Source organism: Lonchura striata, chromosome 8, assembly GCF_050655825.1.
Source record: "Lonchura striata isolate lonStrDom1 chromosome 8, ASM5065582v1, whole genome shotgun sequence".
Lineage (NCBI taxonomy): Eukaryota > Metazoa > Chordata > Aves > Passeriformes > Estrildidae > Lonchura > Lonchura striata.
The window spans coordinates 18,828,530-18,849,953 of NC_140710.1; the positions used below are offsets into that span (position 1 = coordinate 18,828,530).

At 39.9% G+C, this 21,424-nt stretch overlaps 2 protein-coding genes across 5 annotated transcripts in view; one reads left to right on the forward strand and one right to left on the reverse strand.

The window, feature by feature from the left end:
* Positions 1-21,424, reverse strand: part of PLPPR5 (phospholipid phosphatase related 5) — a 110,291-nt gene that overhangs the window by 78,574 nt on the left and 10,293 nt on the right. For 2 of the 4 annotated variants that reach the window (XM_085585934.1, XM_085585932.1), the window contains exon 2: positions 20,588-20,677. The exons of the other annotated variants lie outside the window; for them this stretch is intronic. The gene's annotated coding sequence lies outside the window, so the exon portion shown is untranslated. The remainder of the gene's footprint in view (positions 1-20,587; positions 20,678-21,424) is intronic. 4 annotated transcript variants of the gene reach the window in all.
* PLPPR4 (phospholipid phosphatase related 4) overlaps positions 8,278-21,424 on the forward strand; it is a 31,117-nt gene continuing 17,970 nt past the window's right edge. Inside the window, exon 1 of the mRNA XM_021525383.3 lies at positions 8,278-8,452. Within this exon, the coding sequence (XP_021381058.1) occupies positions 8,375-8,452 (78 nt within the window). The 5' untranslated portion in view covers positions 8,278-8,374. The remainder of the gene's footprint in view (positions 8,453-21,424) is intronic.

Here is a 21,424-nt window from a genome sequence, read left to right on the forward strand (position 1 = left end):
AATACAGTTCTTACCAAAGCAAATCACTAAGGGCTCCCTTAACCTACAATGATCTGTTGCCTCAGGCAATGCACTTCTCCTTGCTCTGATAGCTGCTTGTCTGTCCATAAAAGCCATTTACTCCCAGGGCATTGAAAAGGAGCTTCTCTCTCCTTTTGTAGATCTCACCATCTTCTTCGTAAAGCATCCCCTCAAGGTGGTACTCCCTGGAAGTGGCAGCTGAATTTTGCTGAATTTGGCTACACAGCTTCTCCCCTCTATACATCTACAAAAACAATGATAAAAACTAATTTCCCTAAGTTATATGTGTAAAGCTTTAGTCCCTCTTTCGGGGGGGGGGGAGGGGGGGGGCGGTCTTACACTGATAACTCAGAAACCAAAAAATATGTCAGATCTCATTTTGGAGGTATTTCACTAGGCTGAGGGACACACTGGAGAAATATAAGGCCAGCAGGAGAAATCTCCACCAGCCAGTCCACAAGGCAGAGGCCTGCAGGAGTTATGCTTACTATAATATTTGATGTTCCTGAATGGTTCCACAGGCTGTTGATCAGAAAACAAAGTCAAAGTACACCTGAGCTACTTTGGTTTATGTTAGGTAACACTTTGAGCCCTAATTTTCCAAGATTTTATACCTTTTCCTTTCTAGAGTGTCAAATGTGTCAAATTCAGGAGCAACCACCCAGGGAAAGCAGGTGCTGAATGGAAGAACTTGAAGTTAAAGCATTCATTAAGCCATCAGAAATGTCTTGTTCCCTGTTTTTCCCCATTGCTTTTATGTCCTACTGTTTGTGTTTACTGGAGCAGCTACACCAGACAAGAACTTTCTGCCACACTATGCCATGACCTGCACACAGCTCAAGCATCCACTCCTGCTTGCACTGTTGCAAAATCATCTTATATCTTCCATACATCTTAATTTTTTTCAGTAAGTTACACCTAATATTTACAGTCCTTAAAACTCAGTGAGAACTCATAATGGCTTGAAGGTGATATTCCAGTCAGGAGAGATGAAGAACTGCATCAGGAGCATCACTCCCTTACACAATATCTTATTATTATTACAGTTGCCATTACAACTCTGTTCAGGCTTTGCACTCTGAACTTTAGCAAGATACTTCTATGGTGAGTGCTTGTTGACTGTTCACATCTACATTTCTATTCTTAACAGACTTTTCCACATTTAATTCAGCAATGGTTGCTTTTAACAGCCTTCTAAGCATGATCACAAAGGGGCTGAAAGCCACCTGACAGCTCTTCACTCTCACACTACAGAACCAAATTACAAAATCATTGTATAACATCTTTTATTTTTGCCCAATTGCTAATTTTATAAAGAACACTGTTGCTGGAAATATTCAACTATTTTTATAATCCAAGTATTTCTACTCAACTTATTCATAGGTCAGGTTTTTATTCACTTTTATTCTAACAATATGATAGACTGGTTCCTGCACCATGCTGTTCTGCATTTATTCAACACTGACTGACAGCGAGTTTTTCTGCTGCCTGATGATGTTGATTTTTTTTCAAGGAAAATGTTATACGAATAATGAAATAAGTATTTCATGGTTTTCTCCTTTCTGTTAGTTCAGTCAGAGTTTTCTGGTGCTATACAGTATAAATATTAATTCTGATATATATTGAGTGCTATTGTGGAATTGCAGTCCTTTAAGCTGGTATGATTTCACTCAATTGTCACATTGCTTTAAGACTTCATAAATACCAAAAAAAAGTTTATGTGCATGTGTACACATAGGATAGGCTTTTATGCCTCAGTTTCTCTAACTAACAGTGAAAATTGATATTTAATGGTGTGGGACAGGAGCTTTCTTCAGTTGTGAGGCTACCTCATTTCTGTCCTTGACAATGAACAGCACTATGATTACTTTCAAAATAATTGATGTATCCATATGGAAGTTAATACTGGACTTCAATATTGTAAAAATAAAATATTTTGTCTCTTTTCAATTTGGAGCATCTAAGAACACTGAAAAGTACAAGTTTTAGCACTTCAGATATTTTTCCACTACCTCCTATGAATAAAACTATCTTGTGTTGCTACAATTCACTTGCTAAATTTCCTTCTCAACATCATGCATGCAGTTTGCCTTCCTCAAGGAGTTTGAAATATGCATTTTTCAAAAAAATTCTCTATTTGAGGAGGTGTTTATTTAAGCTGAAAAAACATGACACCAGAGTCTTGGATGTGGTAAAGCTATGTTGAGAAGCAAATACGTGCAGTGGTTAGAAAGGGATGGCCTAACAAATATCAACAAGTTATTGTAGTCCTGAAAATGTCAGAAAAGTGTAGCAGTCCTTTCCAGACATGGTATTTCATATAGACTTCAGGGCAAAGAGAATTTCTGCTGGGACTCCAACACTTACATTTATACAAATGGGTTCTACTGTTAATTGCCTGACTATAGTTTCTTACTCAACCTCTCTCTGCCTGAGCTCATGCACCAAAAGGCTGATACCTAATTAGCTGGTGATAACTTGCCTAGATTCAAGCAAAAGATTTGTAACAGGTCACTGCACAATAATCCAGATTTGGTTTTTATCGATATCTACACGAAGTTGCTTTAAAGAAGCATTGATGTCCCAGAAATGGGCTGGGATTTTCACATTCTGACATTTTCAAGCCTTCATGCTGTAACTAAGATCTTAAATACAGATGTGTGCAGGTAACCAAGAATCAACCATTATCAGCATAGAAATAAACACACACTGGGCACAGTCCACAGTGAGCACAGACTCAACATCAGCCAGCCACAAGGCAGCTTCAGTAAAAAGCCTCATAACCACCCAGCCTGTTACTAAATCTGACTTCAGGGAAAGCAGTTCATACAAACCACAGTCCAGCATTACACTTCTACAGCCACATGGCTTGCAAGCCATAAGTTGTCTAAGGCCAGAAAGCACAGGCATGTGAGTCTGCAAAATACTATGTAGATGTGTTCATAAATAGTGTTTATAGCCACAGAGTCAGAAAAATCATCCTAGCTTGACTCATGAAAAACATGTAAAATTCATTTTTCAAACCAAACACTACAGTGTAAAAGGCAGCAGGAAGCCAGGAATCATTCAGTCATCTGCTCCTTTAAAGCAGTGACCTATATCTAGCAGCCAAGGAAAAGACATTAGAAGACAGAACTTTACAACAACAGGAGATTATTAGGCATAACAGAGAAACAATTGCTTGCTGCAATTACAACTTCAAAGCAGAATTTAACTCTCCCATCTGCACTGTGCATCTCTTTTGTATGTTTTGAACTTGTTGCACTATGACTCTCCCAGTGCTGTCACATGCCATCTATCCAAGAGTGCTATGTGCTGCCAACATGGGATCTACAGATGGGTCAAAGAGGCAAATTTTGCCCTAACATGAGAAAGCAAGGAAAAAAATTCTGCACTTGAAGAAAGCTGATGCAAATTTTGATAATTAAAGGGATGCCCTTGCTACCATTCAGCTATCCTATTTTGCTATATTCTATAATTTTTCCCCTTCATAGCACATATCAGGTTCATATGTAAGGTACTTTGTTTAGATGGTGAAAAAGATGCTGCCATGTTGTCTGACATGAGCTTTGCTCTGGGAGCCAGCAGTATTTTTCCTCCAAATAACAGACTATCCTGAGGTAGTTGCACCAAAGATTAGAAAGCCTGTTCATCAAATATTCATAAAAAATGTATCTGTCTTATGACCAGAACAATCTTTTAAATGAATGACTAAAACAAGCAACATCCCCTCACTTGCTCAGGGCAGATTTACCTATGGAATAACATGTGGATTCAATACACACAAGAATTCCCCCAAACAAATTTTCCTGACTGGGAGTGTGGTGGGGGAAATAAGAATATATGTACAAACACACACTGCTGCATTTTTGAATTCTAATATGGCAAGCAAAGCAGAACAAAAAACATCTGTCAGTTCCACACAGCAAAGCCCAGCTCCCATATGCCACCCTTTCTCAAGAGAGGATTACTGTTTTAATATGCTGAGTTCACATCATCTATTCTGCTTTCAGTGGGCAAGCCAAAGAAAAAAAGATCTATCTATATAGTATGATTTAACCCTGTTCCATGCACACAGACCCAGAAGTGGCTTTTCTGTGGGGAAATTTTGTGGTGACCAGAAGAAAGCAGGTTTCCTTAGTCTACTAAGCAATGGTAACTGCAACTGCAGCTGCTACTGCAGCCTCTGGCCAAACCTTTTCTTGCTACAAACCCCCAGAGCCACTCTCTAACCAGGTAATCTGCATGGCCATAGACTCACCAGCTCCTCTAAATCTTTGTCATATTATTAAAATTGCTTTTGCAAGTGGGTTTATTCAGTGATACAATACTGGTCTCTGCTTGTGCAGTATGCTTTCTGTTGCCATGGAAGCAGTGAAACCACAGTCATTGCCTGTGTCCAGCACTTACCAAAGCCTCGGAGCAAAGGCAGACTTGGCTGCAGAGGGAAGAGAGCACCTGGACAGAGAGACAACGACCTACAGCCACATTTAATGCAGTGCAACTTTGCCAACACACTAGATTGTACTGAAAAAGAATTTCAAATCAGGTTCCAAATAACTGTGGCAGCTAGTGTCTGTCTGAGAAGCACAAAGATGTGCTTTCTTCATCTGAGGTGCTTTCTTCACCTAAAGAAGTTTCATCAACAATGCTTCTTTAGGGGGCCAAGGTCTTGGGTTAAACTGACCTCTAAAAATCAGCTTGCAGTCACCAGAGGCACCTACTGATTGCCAAGTTTTCTTTTTCTTGATGGAAAAATAAATTACTCCTAACAACTCCTTCTAGATGAGTCAGAAGAGGCCTATAGTCCACATCTATGAATTTCATCTTTTAGTTCCCTAACTCCTTTAAATGTTTTTATGAACTTGATTGGTTTTGCTGAAGCAAAGCATAAACAAACAATTTTATGCTTTATGCTAAGTGTTCCATGACACTTCTCTGAGTTTGCTTGAAGGTGGGTAGAAAAGCTGCCAGGAATAATGCAGATCCTGTAAATACTGACTATCCAGCACATAGATGCATTCATAAGTCACACATCACCACAATTTCTTGTAAGACTATCATGATTTAAATGGACAGAAGGTGTTTCTGAATTAGCTACCACCAACAGATTTTTCTTTAGGAGATCATATGGATGAGACACTCATTGTGGTGGACTGCCCTTAGACAAACACCAGGTATCTACCAAAGCCTCTCCATCACTCCCCTCCTGAGAGTGGACAGCCTGAGAGGGGACAGAAAATATAACAAAAGGCTTATGGGTCAAGACAAAAACAGGGAGAGATCATTTACTAGCCATTGTCTTGGGAAAAACAGACTAGACTTTGGGAAATTAGTTTAATTTAGTATCAATTTATTAGCTTATTTATTGCCAGCCCTATTGGCAGCTAGGAATCCACTGCTATCAGCACACCAAGGCTGAAATGGTGAAGTAGCACCTTAGCTGTACCTTGGTTACTTATTCCTGAGAAAGTGGTAGTTCTGCCTGAGTCTCAAGTGAGGATCTAAATGAAAGCCCAGAAAGAAGGGTGAGAAATGCACCCTAGACATGTCTATGCTTGCCCATCAATCTCACCTTTAGACTAGTGCAAGACAGACCTGTCCCATGCAGGGATGCAGGCACTGATGAGCCTTCTCCTCCTCTGTTTGGCTAGAATCCCATGTAGCTGTGAGAATCACTGAGCCAGCTATGCCAGAGCACCCTGACAGTAGGTGCAGCTGTCCAGGACACAGGTTTCCAGGAGTGCCTGATGCTTCTTTGTGAGGCTGGGGATGACAAACATTTATTTTGCAGAAGGTGTGCGTGAGCAGCTGTGTCCCCAGGTGAAGGAGCTATAGGAAGAAGTGGACAGGCTACTCAGTATTCAAGTGAATGATCAAGAGATAGAATGGTTATTTTCAGAGACACTACACTCTCAAGACTTTTGGGAGTCTTGAACCTCCAGTGTAGTGGAGAAGCAGGTGGACTCAGAACCCTACAGGTTAATTAATCAAAGGACTGCTAGTCAAGGGCCTGTTAAAGATGAAAGCTGGAACTCGGTCACTGCATATCAGGAGGAAGGCTCATCTTCCTTCTCAGCATTTGACTGATCCAGGGAAGTGCTCACAGCACCAAGCTTGACAGAGTTCAAGAAGCATTTGGACAATGATCCTGCACATGGTATGACTCTGGGAGATGGTCCTTTGCAGGGCCAGGAGTTGGTCTTGATGATCCTTGTGGGTCCCTTCTAACTCAACATATACTGTGATTCTGTGGCAAGGTCTGTCACTTTAGCTAACTCATATATAACCCCACTCCTAGATCTATCAGAATCAAACACAGAGAATTAGCACAACTCTTCCTGCCCTTACAGCAGTCACACAGCTTGGATGGCATCCTTCCCATCAGACACATATTTATAGTGAGTTTGTAGAATAGAGGCTGGCTACTACTTTTTGTTTCACTGTACCTATCATAAGTGCACTATTAATGGGCCTATAGGCAGTCCAATGATAAAATACAACTTATAAGAGGAATTTTTCCAGTTTCCAAAGTTACATCACAATGTGACCTTGTTGGTTCATTTTACCAGAGAAGTACCTCATCCCCCTGATTCTCCCAGAATGAAGCAAATTTTGTGTGAAACAGGCAGAAAAAGTTCTCTAATATTTTTTATTAGACTGTGCTGATTATTTTCAAGCCAGATTCATGATTTCACAGCAATCAAGGCTGATACAGTAAATACAATTACGTGGTATCACTTATTACCCACTCTCCCCAATAATAGTTACATATTTGGCATGAACAAAATCTTACAACAGCTCCTCAACTCTTGCTGTTTTACTTGGGATAACCCACCAGCAAAGTTAACAAAAACTGACTACTTTTATTTAAAGACTAGACTTGTACTGATGGGTATGAACCACTACTGGACATCTCCACAGCACTCTGAGTAATTTCCTGGAATTTAGTGCTGATAGACAGGAACAAACCTCCTCTGCTCACAGCTCCACTGTTCCCAGTAACCCCCCTGGCTACCTCCACTACCTGGAAGCCCCTGATCTGCCTTTTAGAAGGCTACCAACAATTGCCCTGACTCCTGAGCCAGCCCTGTAAATCTTTCCTAACAGGGTTAAGACAAGAATATGTGTTGGTATGGCAACGTGTGTTGCAGCTCTGAAAAGTCTTTTTCAGTGATTTGGAGTCAGACTACAGATTTGCCTTCTACACCTGCCTGCAGGCATGAAGTACATTTTTGATTTTACCCTCTCATGAAGCTTGTCTACTCAGTGCAGAACATGGATTGGCATATCCACTCTGGATAAATTAAAAGAGAGCAGCTAGAAAAGAAAAGGAGCCGATAAGAAACTTCACCTCCATTGCCGTAGCAGCCAAAATACTAGCAACCATCAGAACAAAAACAGCAGGTAATTTCCCATTTTCCCCCAAAAGGAGAAAGACAGGAAATGAACAGATTGCTTGAGACACCTCTCTCTTTGTAAATTAAAGCTGAACATCACCATGCAAGAATAAGCTTGTAGGCACAAGACAACTTTTGCAGACCGTATTAATGTGCTACAAAGAATGAAAACACTATCTTTCACAGAGAATTCCTGCAGGCTTTATCCAGGGTACCTCTCATTGACATTAACAGGAGCTTGCCTGGGAAAAGGCTGCAAACTTTGATCCATAAATAGGTTCTTAGCACATTTCACCATGGAAACAATTGCTCAGGTTAATTCTGTTCTTTTCAAGACTGTAGCAGGAACTGCACCAGATACTTGACAGATCAGACAAATCACATGCCTCAGTATTGCACATGGGTTGAAGAGCTCAGTTTGGCTCAGTCCCAGTCATACCACTCCCCCTGACTGGCACTAAGACGGAGGTGAGCTGCCATTAACATCTTGATTTCAAATAGAGTACACCTGCAAGAAAAGAACATTGATTGTATAGGAATGCTATTCCCTGGAACGTTCTACTATTCTGTTTCAGAGCAAGTATTTCCCAGAAACAAGAGAAACGCCGCAGACTCCTCAAGGAGCATCCCGAACACCCTGATGCCCTCAGGGATCCTGTTCCGATCCCTCAAACCCGTACGTGCGCGTACAAATCTCCCGCCGCAGCCGGAGCATCCCCGCGTGTGGGCGCACCGCGCGGGGCTCCCCTGCCCGCCGGTCGCCGCCTGGCCCGGCGCGAAGGAGTTAAGCCGGCTGGGACCCCCGCCCGCCGCCGAGCAGGCTCCTGACGTCAGCCCCGCGCACGGCGCAGCGCTCGGCGCGGCGGCGGGCGGGGGAGAGCCGCGGCGGCCGGGCGGCTGCGAGCGGCCGGGCAGCGCTTGGCCGCGGGGCCGCCGCCCGCAGCCCCGCCAGCATGTCCGCGAAGGAGCGGCCGAAGGGCAAAGTGACCAAGGACAGCGTCACCCTCCTGCCCTGCTTCTACTTCGTGGAGGTGAGTGGCCGCTACGCCGAGCGGGCTGGCCGGGGGCGGGCGGCGGGCGCGGGCAGCGGCGCGGAGCCGATCCGCGGGGAACGCGGGGCGCCCGCGGGGAGCGAGCTCGCCTCGGTGCTCTTTCCGCACCGTCTGATGCAAAACCCTTACGTGATGCTTCGTCTCGCCGAAATCAGCATCGAAGCTCCCTATAAGGAGTAGGCATACATTAATCTCATCTGTCGAGCCTTTTGCAGCAGGAATTATTTCTAAGAATTACTCAGAACGCGAAAAGGTGCCTCAAATAAATCGGACTATGTGCATAGGAACCTCTCGGGAGGAAGACATGTTTCAAGAAGGACTGGCTTCCAGGCAAATGCCACTTGCATTGCTTTGATAGGATAAAAATCACGTTCATAAGGGAATGCTTAGAAAAATAGAAATGTTCTCAAATAGGTAATCACTGATACATTTTTGCTGACCCCTGAAGATTGTGTTTCCTCTATCAGAGCCAAAAATGTCTGTTTGGAAAACAGAATGAGGTTCTCAGCACATCTTCTAGGGCAAAACCTGCTATGACTGCTCAGCTGGTAGCAGGTGGAGTTGCAGAGACTGTGGCTGCTTGGTGTGTCACTTGGAGGCACTTGGCCTCCCTGGAAAGTACAGTCACTTAGGTACTTCTGGAAGATCATGAGTAGAAACAGTTAAGCTTAAAGAGACAGTTGTGATGTGGATTTGTTTAATGTCATAGCAGAAAGAGGAAGGTATAAATGTTTTATGGCTTGAGCGAAGTGTTTCATGTGACCCTATTCACAGGGAACAGAGCCTGTGGAATTTTGAGGCTACTAACTTAGGTAAGAAACAGATTATGACAATAATAAGAAGAACTTAGTGGTAAAATACAGTGTAAGTTAACTATAACTGGCACTCAAAGATACAAAATAGATATAATACTTAATATATAAAAATGTAAACATAGGGTGAAATATAAAACAAAATATATTTACTCTCAGATGCACTTGAAGGGCTTTGGAGGTTCTCTAGAAGGTAGAAGGTGGTTGGGTGCAGAAGGAATTTAGGTAACAGTGGGGTGTTTCAATTCTGTAAGTACCTGGATATGGTCAGCAGCTAACACTAAGCTGCACCAACTGGAAAGCTTAACAGAGACTGGTTGTATGGAAGCATCAAGCTCATCCTATCAGTGTGATTAGGCCTGCTCAAGAAAAGCCCTTTGATGCAAGGCACATGCTGTGGTATGCATCTTATATTAGCTTTGCATAGGAGGCAGAGGTCAAACTTGGAGAACCCCCTAAGAAAAGGTAAGGGGCTTCTTCACTCTATGCTCTCTTTGCTGCTTTGAGAATCCAGACAGGAAGGGAGGTTGCTGAACCTCAGCCTGAGCAGGTCACTAATGCTGGAAATGATGTAGAGGTCCTGCAAGATACAACAAAACTTATGCTGTGCTTTGGCCTGCAGCAAGATGGGATGAAATGCAGAGCAACAGCACAAAGTGTGTGCCTGCTGCTCTTAAGAGTTGCCTTATGTAATACTGATTGCAGGCATACACTTTCCCTAGAAGCTCCCAGCAGCTGTTACAAGGAATAAGGTAAAGGATTCTGTGAGCAGCGAAGAACCTACACTGATCTCTGCTTACAGTTCCCACATGAGGCAGGCAAGTTCTCCACTCAGGTCTAGACTGTAAGGTTCCTCAGCAAGTCATTCCAAGCTTTATTTAAAAAAAAGTAGTGATTTTCAACACCCAGTTGCTCGGAGGGAGTCAAAGCCCTCAATTAACAGAAAAGTCTGCTAATGAACTTTTAAGACTTCTATGTTATTCAGTCACAGGAGCAGTCAAGAGCCTGTGTGAGCCTTTCCCCACCAGGAGTAATTTCTAATTACTGAACTGCAGACTTACAGCCCTTCTTGAACTGAAAAGTAAAAGCAACATCAAGAGAAAAAACTGACTTCCATACACCTGAACCTAAATATTGATTAGGAAATTTTTTACGAGTTATCAGCCCTGTCCTATTACATAGCATAAGGATTTGAAACCATTTCCCACTTTTCAGTTGAGGACTCAAATCACTTGGGTGAAAGGGTAACAACAATTCATGTGGTACTTGAAAGGAGCATGTAGCTTGTGTTGCCTGTGAACGCCCACTCCATGTTTGCACGCATGCGCACCAATTCTCATCAGACTAACGAGAATGCCTTTTGAAAGCTTTGGAGCACAGCAAATTGCCAGCACTTCAGCAGCATCAGGGAAAGAACATGACTCAAAATCTTCTGTTGTGATTGGCTCAAACAGAACCAGATTAAGTTGTACTCCATGAAGAGGGATTTATTCAGAGATCATTCAATTGCAATGAGAAGTTTGCAAGTGTAAGGGATAGAGGAGTCAACCACTGTGGTTGACGGGCATTACCATGTAATAAGGATTTCCTTTCTAAGCAGGAGGTAAGGTACTAATGCAATCCAACAACAGCCAACTACTTAGACCCAAAATTTACCTACTTTAAATAAGGCTTTCTGAATTTTAAAGCTTTTACTTTATTAAATGGATGGTAAGAAACAGGCTTTCAACCCCTTGCCTTTGAATGCTATCAATTCTCTTATGGGTTTTTTTTGGCACTTATCCACTTCTATTTTCCCTCTCCTGTTCATAGAAGACAATGCCTTCCCACTCTGAACTGCAACAAAAAAACCCCATAGCCCATTAAGTTTCCACCTCCAAACAAGAAAAGTAGGGCTTGCTGACATCCACTTTCCAGCAAGACCTGTTTAGGAGGTCTCGGCCCAGGGAAAACCACATTGTTTAGAAAATACATTTCTAAAAATGTACTATTTCCTCTTGAATGCTAGACAAAAGCATAGATTTGGAAAAAAAGATGTTGAGTTGAAAGTAAATTATTTTTCAACATGGTAGGAAAGGGATGTATTCATGTTAAACAAATGAAATATATTTTAAAGAGTGAAATGAGTGAAATAATACATGTTACAACCAATACAATGCAGGCATGTAGAAAAAGCAACACACAAATACAGTTCTGACACTCAGGAATTTAAACTGTTAAGATCCTTAAGAATGTGTTATGAACGAGATTAACTCCAGTAAACAAAGGTGTTTAGTGGCAGTGACTATCAGGCTTAGATAAAAAATGTGATTACATAGAATGTAGGCAGGCTGGCTGCCCTGGAGAAAAGGACAGTGAGATGAGACTGCACAGCTGTCTACAGCTTCCTCACAAGGGAAAAGATGAGGAGCAGGTACCAATCTCTCCTCTCTGGTGACAAGCAACAGGACCCAAGGGAATGACAGGAAGTTGTGTCAAGGGAGGTTTAGGTTGGATATTACACAAATACTCTTCACCCAGAGAGTGGTTGAGCACTGGAACAGGCTCCCCAGCACAGTGGTCACAGCACCAAGCCTGACAGAATTCAAGAAGTGTTTGGACAATGGTGTCAAGCACATGGTGTGACTCTTTGGGATGGTCCTGTGCCGGGCCAGGAATTGGACTTCAGTGGTCCTTGTGGGTCTCTTCCAAATCAGGACATATTCTAAGAACTGATAGATAATTCAAACTAGCAGGTGTTCCCAACAAAAGAGTTAAAACATAAAATTAACATGCTCCTCTTAACATCATTAGAGCTACTCTTTGTTTACATGGGAAAAGCAAAAGGAGAATCAGGCTAGAGCTTTGAAATACAGGGAAATAGAAAGAAAATGAAGAAACAGCTTCTGAAAAATATAGATAGGTCATTCTCTAAAAACATTAGAGGCAAATAAACATTATAAAGTACATCTCAACACATTTTCAATTACATATTTTCAAGGTTCATGACTCATAAAATAAAGTAACTTGATAACTTATCCTATGTCTCGTAGGAATGTTTTAGAAGTTATTTTAAAGGACTGGTAATAGTTCTGCTTAGCAGAACCTCTGATTAGCACACACTCCTGAGAGCTGAATAATTTTAGATTACCTTATGCACACTTACCTGAAGGGCATGGTAATCATCACCATCAGGCAGTTAGACCTCTTTTATTCCTAATTGTGCTTAAGGCATTTTAAGGTTCTGTAGACTGACTCTATGGGTTATCTGAATTTCATTTGCATAGCTGAGAAAGACAAAGCTTTCCACGAAAAATTCATAGTCCCTCTGGTCTAGTAGGAGTTACTTTTCATGGTAAAAATTCTAGGTACCTCTGGGAGATCTTGAAAATGAGTATTCTCGGAAAAAGTTTTGGGTTTTGTTAACTGACTTTGATTTCAGCATGTCCAGAGTATATCATTATTGTACTCACTTAGAGAAAAAAAATATTGATGTCTTGAGTTTTAATATAAATCTGAAAAATTTCCAGAGTTATGTAGTTTCCATTCCTAGCAGAGTGGTTGCACTTTGGCATCAGGACAGACAGATTTCTCTTGGTGAAGGAAATAGACCGTCTTTACTCATTTCAAAAACTCCTGGTTTAAATCCTGTTCTCATGCATAAATTTTGTGTTTGACTTCAGTGGCATTATTGCTTCATCCAGGGCCTAATATGTGGAAATGCAAAAGGTCAAGGTGTTGTCAATCTGCATAACTTGATGCATTTATTCTCCAGCTAAATTGTGTTGCTGTAGCCTTCATGTGCTGGTTGTGTAACTTCCAGGGACTAAAACTGGAGATATTTTAGATACTGTCCCTTGTACAGTTAAATTTTCTTCCTTATGTTGTCTTCTAGAGTCTGTGTTATGAATGCATATGGATGAAGCTTCTTTTTCTACACTTTCCAGAGCTCAGCCAGGCCTTAATCAGTTTGGAAACACTTCTTCTAGTGGTATAAGACCCTTCCTTGTTCCCCAAAAGAGTTGGATTTCCCACCAGCAGAAAGCACAAAGATCTATTATCATTGTAGAACTCCAGGCTGCAGAACTCAGGAGGTCATGAGACCCCACTGAAATAAGTGCATGTAGAGTATGGCCACTGTGTCTCAGTAATAGATGTTTTACTTCCTTTTGTTTCTAACATACGCTGAGAGAGCTGAGCTTGAAACATCATTTGAAACTCAGTAGCTTCTTAGTCACATCTGGAATGCTTTTCAGCTGTTCAGCCATGCATGACCCCAATATTTAAATTACAGTGACCTGCAAGTCATGTATAGGTGTGACTGCAAAATGTAAGAATTAAACTGTAATGCTGTGCCTTGGAGGCACAGTGTAGTCATATTCCTCTCTAGATTGGTTTTCTGTTATACTTAAATTAACTGGAGGGTGCACCCAACAAATATCCCTAATGGCAGCAGATGAAATTATCCCTTTGCTACTGTCAAAGAAGCATAATATTTTCCAAATACATATTTTTCTCTCAAAAGAGTCAACCATGTGTGAGAGAAGGACAAATAAGCTTAGTTCTCTGCTCATTGAGCTGACCTAGTCATGTGGCTGACTCTCAGAAGATAGATGTCAGATGTGTTTATAAAGCTGCATTACAGACCAATATTCCCAAAATATTAGGGGGCCATCCAAGACCTGAGGAGGCTGCTATGCATTTAGAGCAGCTGTATAATTCACTGGCCAAGTCATCAATGTTGCATCCTCGCTGTCAATTCTGTGCTTATGGAAGAGCTGTATAGCCTAAACAATACCAGCTTTTAGCAGGACATGGTCATAACAGGGGAATGAAAAGGGAGAAGCCACACCTGTGCTGAGGCTGTCTTTGGAAAACAAATGCAAATGCCACAAGCTAGATGTCCCTTCTGGTTTTGGCTATGTGCTTGGCAAGTGTAGAGTTTGAATAGTTCTCAGTGAAAGAAGGCTCTGCTTCCTTTTCAGTCTAGCAACATCCTCTTGACCTAATACTTCCAGTAGTAAAATAAGGTCTGAATATGTTAGAAATTAATGGAGCTACATTTTTCCATATTACCACCTCTTCCAAAAATTTATAATGCTACCATCTGTGATCTTCTTTAGTAGTTGTTAAAAATCTATTACTCTGAAGCCGAAGTCAATAAAACCAGCATATTGTGAACCCTTAACATGCCCAGGAGCTGAGCTATTACAAACATGATATCTTGTCTGATGATCCTGTCATTCAGTTTTTAGGGAATTCAGAAGTGGCTAACAGCATGGGAGGAAGCCACTGGAGAAGGGCTGGCAGCTACAGGATTAATTTTTATTTGTATGTACGGAAATCAGCATGCTTGAGAGAGTATAATAAATTGTAGCATTGTGTAGGGACTGGCAGCTTTGTCCGCTTAGACATGGAATTTTGGAAGAAACTTCTAGCTGAAATTTGGTGACACTGACCTGAAAACAGCTGCCTTTTGTTGAAGTACTGCTGTTCTTGATTCACCCTGACATTGCAGCAGAAGCATAAATTTTGTAATTAACAGTACATGTCATATTCTAAATCTCACTGTATGTATTATAACAATCAATTATTAATTTATTGTAATTATAATTGATGTAATCAAAAAATAATAATTACGATAAGGAGTCATCAATTATGTTTGAAGTCACACTGAAAAGAAATGCATTACTGGTGATTTTGTGTTTTAAATTGCTGCCTGAAATTTTACTTTAAACACATATATTTAATAGAATATATATACATCTATATAAAATATATAATATAGAAAATTTGTAAAATATTTATAGATTACATCTCTCCAAAAATATTTTTGTTAAAGAATTTTTATTTTGTTGGTTTCTCCCTGTATAATTGCTGCTTCATATATATTTAGAAAAAAAAGAAAAAAATCAAAAGAAAAAGCACTTCTAGGGTTACTATGCCTTCAGCATGACTGAGCCTTCTGAAATAAATAGAAATTGTATCACTGATATATAATCTCTGTTTTTAGATCTTACACATACTGAGACCTTTCTATTAAGACCTGGTAGAAGATAAGGATAATTTGAAGAGTTCCATTAAGATAGCTGTTGTATTTCCAAAGCTAGACTATAACTGGCAATCACAAAACAATTAAGTTAAATTCTAAAACAAATGCCGGAAATCATTTTCCAAAATGGTAATTACAATAGCTTTCAAAGACATCTGGGATTTGAAATTCAACTTTAAGTTGAAATTAAATCAAATAGCATTAAGTCTAGAGAAACAAGACCGTTACATCATGCATCTGTACACAATTTCCACAAAAGTTAGACAATGGTGAGACACAAGTAGTTTAGAGAAAAGACTAATTCCTTCTAGCTTTGGACCAGATTAAACTTGCATCCAGAAAAGGGACAAGAGATAAGATAAGGATAAGAGATAAGAGAAAACTATCTTCTTTCCATTCTCTCCTCCTGCCCATTGTGAATCTTGCAGCAAAGTACAACAGGATAGCAGCCAGATCGGTTAAAAGCTGCAGTTACTGTTAGTAGTTGGCTAAAGGAACACCTTGTCTCCTCCAAGCCACTACAGCTCTTTCTTGTCTCATCCATCTGTTTGCCTTGTCATTTAGACCATGAATTCCTTGGCACAAGGATCAACATTTATGATAAATTTAATAGAATCTTCCACAATGCACAGCCTTGTCATGGGAACTAAACATAGTTATTAATTAGACCATCCTTCTCTGAAAGACTTGGCTGATATTTATTCATGCTGGGAAACCGTGGCATTCATTAGTTATCTCTTTGAGGCAATCCTGTTCATTTACTTGATTGCTTACAAAGAATCCCAATTCCCAGAAAACAAGAGAAACATCAGGAGGCAGCTCCCATACTCAGGAGCCCATTGCTTGCTGTGGAAGGGTTGTAGAGCAACCTAAGGATCTGAGAAGTTCCTGGCCATCCAAGTCTAAAATATCCAAGTCTAAAATACAAAATATCCAAACAGTGTATCAGGCATTCCATAACCCTTTCTTTTGACAGCTGGGCTAGTCATACCATCTTTAGTCTGCATCTGGCAAATCATGTCTTGACTTTCTCTCAAAGCTACATCCATGCTGCTTCTCTCTTTTCTGCCTACAGGCAACACCGCCACAGGATCTGGGTATGAGTTCATGGTAAGAGAGAACACCCAGACAGCACAATTTAGCAAAGCAAAAGTCACATAACTGCAAGCTACAAAACAGGTTCAGACATCTGAGTATGTGACATTCCATAGCTGAATTCATATAAAGTCCATGAATTTTAAGATGTTATTTTCCTGAAAATAAATAGGGTCTTTTTGCTTAGTTAAGTGCTGATGAATACGAGAGTAAAATATAAAACTAGCAGTGTACCGTTTTAGAGAACTTATAGAAGCCAAGGATTCCCAGGTTCTATCCACTCCAATAGGACTTCCCTACTAAGCCTTGACCTTCCACTGACCCATTTGCAAGACTGCTGTTTTTACACCAGACCTTGTATTCCTGCATTACAGAGAGAGCAATGTGGTGGAGTTGTAGGTCTAGGGCAGGAGCTGGGACATGTACTGGTACTAGAGACCTCAAGGTTGTGAACAACTGACCCAATGGTCCGATAAAGAAATGCAGAACTGCAGCTCACAAAACTGAAGGGTAACAAAGAGATCAAAACCAAGAATCCAACATATGAGAACCATGCCACATATAGTAAATTGGAATGTAATGTGAAAAGACAGAAATGAAGTGAAGTAGTTTCCAAAGTAATGAAGCATCCCCATCAACATTATACTGCTCCTGAGAAAGGATTTGGGATGTGCTACACTACAGCTCATTTTATACTAAATAACTGCTTGTTACTCCTAGATATAAATACAAAAATCATGCAGAATTGTACCATAGAAAGATACAAAAGTAAAACAAACTAGCCCAAGTCCAATTTCTAAGGTTTAAGGACAAAGCATGTTTGATGAGCCTCAGTCCAAGTCCTTGCAAACTCAGTACAAAACCTGTAGCTTGTTAGTAGAAATGCTGATGCTGTATTTAGTGGGCTGCAGCTCTACAGGTTCCTTGTTTCATACATTCAAATTTATGGAAAACTCATCTTATGCAAGTTTTAACAGAAGCATTTCCATGTACAATTGGGGTACAATTGCCCCAGCAATTTTGGACCCAGAGGTTAAGCAGTAACCAGATTCTGAGTTTTGGGTAGGACCAGCGTGGCTTCCATGCATAGGCTGTATCATACGACCTGTAGCAAATTGTGCTTGCACTGTGCATCTGGACAATCTTAATCTTCACAAGTAAACCAGAAGCACCCCAAAATGACCCCCAGAGCTATCACAGCATATCCCACAGAAGAGAGATGAACAGCCTGGAGAACTGTTATCTCCCACCTCTGAACTTCTCTCCCAGCCATCTCTTAGTTCATTCTATCATTGTGATAGCTCTCCTGTGGCTCTTGGCCAGAAGAAAGGTTTGTTACATGCCCCATCAGTTCAGAGAAGTTGTTGTGAATACTGCTTTGGTTTGTCCTGCACTTTGTAACACAGGAAGTTTTTTCCTTACAACATCTCTGGGTATTTGCATCCTTCTTGAACTCTTGGGAACAGAGAACATCTTTTCTGATGCTTGGACTATTCCTCACTCAATACAGTAAAAGCTTTTAAAATATTAATAATGGTAATTATTATTAATAGCAAAGTTCTGTGGTTTACTGAAGGCTTTTAACTTACAGTTTAAGAAAATAGCAAGGAGGGAAAAGACAAAAAAAAATATCTCTTTTTAAAAAATAAAGAGACCAGGAATCAAACTTTTTCATTAGCTATGCTGATTATCCTTCTGACTTTAAGGCCCTAAGCCAGACAGGGTTTGACCATTTAGGTTTTACTTTAAATTTACAGGTCTAAATTAAAAGCTAAACAGGGATCTTTCTCCATTATCCATCCAAGGAAGTCAGAATATAAAGACTTACTAGTCAGGATTAGTCAAGAATTAACGCTAGGGGTTTTATTATTCTAATTAGGCACAAGAAAATTCGTATTCCATTTTGTAATTAAAACAATACACATTCTACCACCTAATTATATTTGACATTTTCAAGGTGTTGGGCACCGAAGTCTATAATTACAGAAATGCTGCTGCCTTAAGCAGAACACTCCATAAATATTCATATATTAAATAGTCAGTTATACTGTTTAAAAGACTTTAGAAACATTTGCCTTTTCTTTTTTATAAATGTTAGACTTTTAGAAGACACTTTTTACATTTCTATTTTTGAGAAGATGGGAAGAAAAATGTCCTTTGGGGTCTGACACTCTATATAGCAAACTGACTACAGATTTAATCATTAGTATTGTAAGCAGCTATGTCAGAGGTTCATAATCCTTTAGAATTATATATTTTCTTTAGCAGAACAGATAATTACAGTCAGGAATAACATGGAAGTCCTGTACTGAAGTCGTAAGACAGTAAAATGCAATTCCTTAAATTCCTTGTTTTTTAAATTAATAATAGACTCACAGCTTACATACAGTTGTTTGAAGAAAAGGTTATTCAGTACCTTTTTTTTAGTGTTCCACAATAAAATATCACTTCAAATATTGCCTATTTTTGATAGTTGAATACTACATTTAAAGCAGCTGCCTGCCTAAAAACACTGCGATCCAAGTAGAGTTTGCCTTGTGGTTAATGCATGAGCTATTGTTCAAGGAGAGACTTTCCCTTCCTGATATTGGAGAAATAGAAAAAACTGAAGATGAAACTCTGAATTCAAAGTGTTCCATGAGTGGGCCTGCTCTGTGTTTCCGTTCTGGGAAATTAACCTTTGGGGACATCTTGATAAAAGGGCATAATTTCTCAAAAGAAGGGACAATAGGCATCTGCTTGTTTTGTCCATTTAGCCCACTGGAATAAGTTTGTGTCCTGTTGTAAGGTGCTTTGCCCAATGGGACATGGACCCTGACTAAGTAATTAAATATGACTTTCAAGTAGTTATTAATAAATGATGTTGAAAATCAGCAGAAGGAAAGTTGAGAGCTCCAATACTGTGCAGAATTTCAATGTCCTAGCAAGAGCAACACAGAATAAGTGCAAGCTACCTGCACACCAGGACAGGGTTCACTGTGGCAGCCTTTGGGTCCAGAGGCCACTCATCCCAATCAGCAGGCAGGTCTTGACAGAAGGGCACCCAGCCCACAATTATCTAAATTATTCCCAGAGTATGAAGAGTTCAGGGAAGTCCTAATTCATCCTGCACATCTGTGTAATGACTGGAAGAAGTCTAGCCCGTGTTGGTGAATCATGCATGCTTGCATTATGGTCAATCAGGCTGCATTCAGCACAAATTGACGATTATATACATTATATTATATATATATATATGTATGTATTTTATAATGCATCCTGCTAAAGAACTGGACTTCTTCCTGTGATGGGCAAGAAGCAGAACTTAATTTAGTGACATTGTATGTAATTATTACATATATACATATTTCTGCCAGATTATATAATAGTTATATATTATGTACTCACATAATATGTATTACATATTGTATATGTTATATGCTGTACATAATATGTATGTATGGTATAGTATGTGAGTGCAAATATGGAAGTGTTTGGGTTATACACATATATATATTTTTACACACATATGGACACTATTTACTGAAGGAAACTTCCTAGATGCCTGGTCTTATTTCTGTAATGCTCAAAGCACTTAAAAATGCCAATCCACATTTCTTCAATTTCTACACAATCACAGCCTCTATACTATGTGACATTACAATGCAATCAAGGTGAACGCAGATATAACCAGACAAGCAACATTCTTCCATTTACCACGCTCTTCAGATTTTGCTTGGAAACTTTGAAGACAAAACTCACCCTTTTCAAATCAGCACATCAAATATAAGCTGTTCTTTTTTTAAAAAAAAATGATATTAAAAGATGTTTAGATTAAATTTAGCTGGAACCCTCCTTCTTTAATCACCCAGAATTACATTTTATGCACAAAGAGGCTGAATTTTATTTTAAGCTCAATGCTTTAAAAACTGAAAATTGCCTGTTAATGCAAGAAACCATTGTCCCTCTGCCATGTAGAGTAGATTTTCTTCATCATTTTCCCCAAATGCATATAGATCCAATTTTACCTCTGCTTTTATATTGCATTGTAGAATGGGATGACTGACAATGATTTTAAACAATCTGTTGATTTTGTAAATGTGAGCATTGCAAAAATAATACAACTTAAGTATGCCCAAAATTCTTTTAGGACAATTGCTGTTTTTCCTAATCTCAGGTACTGTTAGCCATAGGTACCTTCAGTGCAGTACAGACACCAGAAAGACTCCTTGCATCTCAGTGGCAGAGCAGGAAGTTGTTCTAATATTGTCTTGTTTGTGAAGGACTCTGGAAAACAATAAACAAAAAGTGTTTCTGAGTGTTTACTGAGGAGGATGCAGAGAATAATCGCATCCTTTTGGTCACCTCTGAATGCCCCAACACCCATCTGCCAGGGCAGCAAGGCTGCTCTCTTTAGCCTTTTGCTATTTCTTCTCTTAAATTACTTCCTTTCACAGAGACTTAGTGGTTGATTCTGTGCTTTAAGGAGCTCATGGTGAACAGAGGTGAGTTTGAGCTCCCAGAAGGGCCAGCTCTGCTCTTAATAAATTAGTAGAAGTAATTGCAAAAGGTTAACTAAATAACTAGAGGATAAAAGAATTGTGAACCATAGTCATCAAAGTTCTAAACAGATTGAGTCTTGCTAAAGTTAATTGCTTTTTTGTATAATTGTGAAATGGATGTGCATTATCACATATTTCCATTCTAGGGAAGGTCTGGATACTGGCTTTCATTAACTGTTACTTTGAAACTTAATGAAAAATGGCTTTGATGTAAAGACTTTCATACATGACAGAGAGTTGCTAAAGGACCACAAAGGGTGATTGATGAACAGCAAAGTGCTAAGGCCCCACATGGGAGACTGGAGTCCTGATACTTTCCTTAAAAAAAAAAAACTAAATCTAAGTTTTTCTATTAATGATTAATAGATGAAAAGGCTAAATTATATGTGCTAAAGATTGGACTGGGTGTTTTGACTAGCTTGGTAGACAGCAGGGTTATTGATATCAACTGAACAGTACCATATCTCCAGAG